The 5,820-nt window shown below is 52.0% G+C and overlaps 1 protein-coding gene across 1 annotated transcript; it reads right to left on the reverse strand.

Moving 5' to 3' along the window:
• Positions 1 to 831: 831 nt before the first annotated feature.
• LOC135810639 (uncharacterized protein K02A2.6-like) lies at positions 832 to 4,077 on the reverse strand. Its single transcript, XM_065324131.1, has one exon. The coding sequence runs from the start codon at positions 4,075 to 4,077 to the stop codon at positions 832 to 834; it is 3,246 nt and encodes a 1,081-aa protein (XP_065180203.1).
• Between the last annotated feature and the right edge of the window lie 1,743 nt (positions 4,078 to 5,820).

Below are 5,820 nucleotides of genomic sequence, written 5' to 3' on the forward strand. Positions count from 1 at the left end.
GACCCGTCACAGTCTGGATTTCGGCGAGGCGATTCGACCGCCTGGCAGTTGCTGAGGCTGGTGCAGAAGCTATATGAATGCAAGGATCAGAAGCAATTTAGCCTCCTATGTTTTTTCGACCTGAGCAAAGCATTTGACACTCTCTGGACAAGGGGTCTCCTCCATAAGTTAGCAGCGTTTGGCGTAGCCGGGACGTGTCTGCAGTGGCTCACCAGCTATCTCACTGAACGTCGACAGAGTGTCAGAATTGGACATGCCCTGTCCGCCCCTCTAACAGTCCATATTGGAGTGCCCCAGGGCTCTATCTTGGGGCCTCTATTGTTCATCGTATACGTTAACGATTTGGAAGGTTTGGATCATACCTCACTCTACGCGGACGATACAGCGCTCCATATAACCTGTGGTGTCAGATAGAGTTTATTCACAACTAGCAAGGAGGACAACAAACGAAGAACAACATTCCAAGCAGTGTGCGAACACAAAAGGGAAGTGTGTACGAACACCAAGGAAAGTGTGTACGAGCGCATATGGAAGCAGGAGCTCTAGGCGGGTGCATACGGGGTGCGGGAGTTGCACCATATACGGAAGTATGCCATATACATCATGCCCCTCCTAAGATAAAAACGTACAAGTGTTTATCTAATCAACAAAAAATATTGTGAAAATTGCATGTGCGTAGCAAATGACATGTCGCGGAGCAGCAGCAACTTCCAACAGACTTGTAAAAGGGATAATTGCAAAAATTATATACATGAAGGTTTTCAACTGCGAAACAATGGGAATGACAATTGAATAGGTACAATGGACATCAACAACTGAACAGAGCGAGTGTTAATTGTACGATTGTCCACGCGTTGAAATAATGTTAAAGGGGACATTCTGTCGCCGGGGACGTTGGCTTGTTCGAGGTGGTACCTGAACAGTTGACTGTGGCGACGACTGAGTCACAGGGACTGCTTGTGGTGCAGCGTCGGGTGCGGGAGACGATGCAGGCATGGCTGTTGAAGCTGGAGTAGGAGGACGGTACGGGCGGAGGTAGCGACGGTTGCGCCAATATACGCGTCCACTCGGTAGCTTGACGTAGTAGTCGCGGTGGTCACCGATAGCCACGACAACGCCGCGGGAAGACCACCGTTTTGTCTTCGGGTGCTGAATGTCAACGTGCGTCCCGATAGACAAGTGGGGGAGCTCTCGGTGAGGCTGACTGGGAGGCTGGTCTACTCGATCAACATCATCCATGTCAGATGCGGTGTCTTGCCAGTGGGAGTCGAACTGGCTCCATTGGGCGAGAACGAAGGAGACGAGTGGGCGACCATACAGTAACTGGGCAGGACTCTTTCCCGAAGTGCCAGGAGTATTGCGCCACTCGAGAAGGCCACGCTGGAAAGCATCGGTGTCCAGATTACCGTCATTGGTAGTCTTTTCCACCAGGTACTTCATTGCCTTCACGGCTGCTTCCGCATGTCCGTTCGACTGTGGGTAGTGAGGGGACGACTTGATATGACGGATTCCCCAGCGCTCGCAAAATTCAGCAAATCTGTGAGACGCAAACTGAGGACCGCCATCCGTTGAAATGACCTGTGGTACGCCTACATCTGGGAACCACCTGCGGAAATGACGAATGACGTCAGCTGACGTGGCTGAGTGACCAAGCTTGGCGATGCATGGCCATCCGGTTAAGCGGTCGACGAATACCAAATACTCGCAACCTTGGCAACTGAAAAGGTCAGCACTAACACTTTCGAATGGCAAAGTGGGCTTGTGGTCAGAAATGGGCGGTTCGGCAGACTGAGACGGCTGAAATTCACGGCATGCATCACAGCTGCGGACTAGCGTGTCTAACTCACTGTTCATTCCGGGCCAATACACGGTCTGACGGGCACGTCGTTTGGTACGGGTCAGACCTTGGTGGGCTGCGTGAAGGTCGATCAGCGTTGACGCACGCAGAGAGGCTGGGACGACTATGCGTAGACCTTTCAGGACTATGCCATTGTCGGTGGACAAATGTTCACGCACGTTCCAATACGCATGAAGAGGCTCGGGCAGCTGCTTTTGTGCTGAGGGAAATCCGTTCTGGATATACCCGAGTAGCATCTGGTAGTCAGGATCAGATGCTGCTGCGGCACGGAGCTTAGCGAACTGGAGACTCTGGGGACCATCTTGGAGTAAACAGATACGGATACTGCGGCAGGACAGTGCTGGATCTTCTCCAAGTTCATCATCACTAGTCAGGATTGATACAGGATGTCGTGAGAGGGCGTCTGCGAATACGTGCTCTGAACCCTTACGCCACGATGCTTTCACTTGATACGGACGAAGTTTCATGATCAATCGGAGTAGACGAGAGTTCTCAATCTGGTCAAGGGTGTAGCTGTTGATAATCGGTACAAGCGGACGATGGTCGGTGATTAGTGAGAACTGTGCACCAGATAGATACAAGCGGCACTTGTGCACTGCCCAGACGACTGCAAGGCACTCGAGCTCGATTACAGCGTACCTTGTTTCAGCGTCAGATAAGAAACGACTTCCACACTGGATGAGGTGCCATTGCTGGTCATCATGCTGTTGCCATAGGGCAAATCCAAGGCCATTCTTCACAGATGCATCAGTCTCGAGACGGAGAGGCTTGCCAGGTTGGAAGAAAGCTAACACTTGTGACTCAGTCAGGATGGCTTTGACGGCTTCGAATGCTATGGTGTGCTGCTGATCCCAGGCGAACTCATTGCTGGTTTTCAGGAGTGGGCGAAGCGGCTCACTTAGTTCAGCAATGCGCGGTGTGAAGTCGCTGCATTGGTTGACCAAACCGAAGAACGAGCGGAGGTCAGTGCGGTTGCAAGGCACTTCGAACTGGCGAATGGCAGATGTCTTGCTACCATCAACGGCATAACCATCAGCATTGATGACGAATCCGCAGAACTGTACTTCACTAGCGCCGAATACAAACTTGTGTGGGCTGAGCGTAATGTGATGCTCACGGGCACGGTGAAGGACGTCACGAACGTGGGTGACGTGGTCTTGAAAATCGACGTCATGTACTAGGCCGTCATCAACGACTTTGACGAAGTTAGCGAGGCGGTCAAATGCTGCGTCTGTGCGGCAGTTGAATTCGTCACCTGCTGAGGACAGACCTTGAGGGTTGCGGCAATAGTGATACCGACCCCAGGGCGTGATGAATGTCGTGAGCGGCTTCGAGTCGTCGGACAGGGGTATTTGCCAGTACCCATGACGCGCGTCGAGTGTGGTGAAGAAACGGGCTTTACCAATAGCTGTCACGGCGTCACGCGGAGTACGAGCTGGGTGTGTTGGTCGGCAGACTTGGTCGTTGAGTTTACGCAAATCAACGGTGACGCGCTTCTCGTTAGAAGACTTCTTATCTGCGATGACGATCGGGTGGCACCAGTCTGACGGTTCAGTGACTGGCTCAATAATTCCATTGATCACCATGTCGTCCAGTTGAGATTTTATCTGATCTCGGAATGCGAATGGGATTGCGCGGGCACCATTAACACGAGTTCGTGTGGCGTCAGATTGAAGCTTTATCTCCATGGGAGTACCAGCCATGGGCTTCAATTGGGAATCGTCAAATACATCAGCAAACTCTTGCATCAGCTGAGCCTTAACATCAGCAATGTCTGCACTACTGGGTTCGGATTTCACACGGGAAATCCGCGGCCAGGACTCAGGGAGAATGCCAAGAGCACGGAGAGATTGGCATGACAGCAGCGCCTCGTCGAGGTCTTCATACACATGAAGTACCGTGGTGTGCTGGGCTGAGCCAATGGAGAGCATGGCAGAAATCTTTCCCAGGCTAACCAGAGAGGTGCCATTTGCTGCTGAAACAGTGTCGGAATCGACGGCAAGGTTCTCAGGGAAGCCACCTAGCTGGGAAAGATGTGCTGGCCCAATGGCGTCAACATCACTGCCGGTGTCTGGAATCCATGTCATGGCTTCGGCGGTCGGTTCTGTGTTGAGCTGCGTGTGGACACTGAGTTCTAGACCATGTCGAACAGAGGCACGTTGCAACTTAAGTTGGCCGACTTTGCCGGATGCTGTTGGTTTGCCTTTGTGCGGGCACATGGACTGGAAATGTCCGACACGTTGACATCCGTTACATTTGCGTGACTTCGCAGGACATGTGCCTTTGGTTTGGGGACTGCAACCACAGCTGGGACACTTGTCACCTGCGGGCTTGTCTGGTGTAGACTTCACGGGTGCGGGCCGGCTCGCCTTCTGCTGTTTATAAGATGATTTCTTAGCTGCGTGCACGTGACCACTGGAGGGAATGCCAGAGGAAGTTTGGCAGGCTGCTTCCTCAGCACGGCAGAGCTTCACGGTTGCCTCCAGATCCAAGTTCTGGAGGGCCAGCAGCTTGTGACGCACGTCGTCCTCAAATACACCTGTCACAATGCGGTCACGTAGTATTTCGTTGTTGAATTTCAACAGGCCTGCCTTGCAGGGGTTGCACATCGCCTGGTTGCAGTTATGACATACTGAACACCCAGAAAAGTCACACGCGTGAAACAGTTCACGGAGGGCCGTATAAAAGGAGTCAAATGATTCCCCACGCTGCTGCCGTCTCTTGTAAAATTCGATTCGGTCGAGCAGCGGGTTCCTCTGCCGCCGGATGTACTGCTGGAGGACCGGGATGGCATCAGCAATGTCAGCGTCTTCCGGGAAGGCGATAATGCCTTCTCGGATGAAACGGCGCAGGTCCTCATCTAGGGCCTGGCGGAACGCTGACATACGTGTATGGCAGTCGTGGCTGGCGAGACGTTGGCATTGCGCATAGTCATGCCAGGCTTCCTCCCAAGCGGTAAATTCTGCCATTGTGGCAGTAGATAACAATACTGGTCGTTCTGCGGACACAGACTTGGGTGCGGGTGGGGTTGTAGAACTAGTACTGGTCTGCTTGGACATCCTTTCCATCAGGGTCTGAAACTGCTGGTCTCGCAGTGCAGACGCCTGTGCCTGAGTTGTCAGGAGCTGCAGGAGCGTGGCGACGTCAGGCACTCCATTACCAGAAGGTGCTGCGGGATCGCTGCTCGCCATGCTGATCACAAATGCTCGTTGTGACATTTCACACGACTACGTCCTACGAAATAAATTGAACAACACTCCTATCTAAAACGAACTAACAAACTAACTGCAGGGTAATCTAATCCGAATCCAACGGAGTGCTACACTGCTACTGGGCCAGGTAAGACACTACAAACTAGGTTGGTGTGGACAGAATGGACACTACAGGACGAAATGTTCACTGCGCCATGTGGTGTCAGATAGAGTTTATTCACAACTAGCAAGGAGGACAACAAACGAAGAACAACATTCCAAGCAGTGTGCGAACACAAAAGGGAAGTGTGTACGAACACCAAGGAAAGTGTGTACGAGCGCATATGGAAGCAGGAGCTCTAGGCGGGTGCATACGGGGTGCGGGAGTTGCACCATATACGGAAGTATGCCATATACATCATAACCGAGCCAGGCTTATTACAAGCCTGCGCCTCGCTACAGTATCACATTAATCAAGTTGTGCGCTGGATGTCGAAGTGGAAACTCCGCCCCAATGTGTCGAAAACGGCAATCCTTTGTATCTCCCCACGACCCTCCAGTGACCTCACCCTCCTTACGACTCGGCTTTTTACTTTACCTGATGATCCCATTGCTATCAACATTGTTAAAAATCACAAACACCTTGGTATATTTCTTGATGAACACTTGTCCTGGGATTCGCACGTAACCTATATTGAAAAGCGAGTTTGCTCCGTGATAGGCTGCATTTATCCTCACATCTCCCATCTACACCATGGTTGTCGAATACAA

The sequence above is a fragment of the Sycon ciliatum genome, chromosome 2 (assembly GCF_964019385.1).
Source record: "Sycon ciliatum chromosome 2, ocSycCili1.1, whole genome shotgun sequence".
NCBI classification, from domain to species: domain Eukaryota; kingdom Metazoa; phylum Porifera; class Calcarea; order Leucosolenida; family Sycettidae; genus Sycon; species Sycon ciliatum.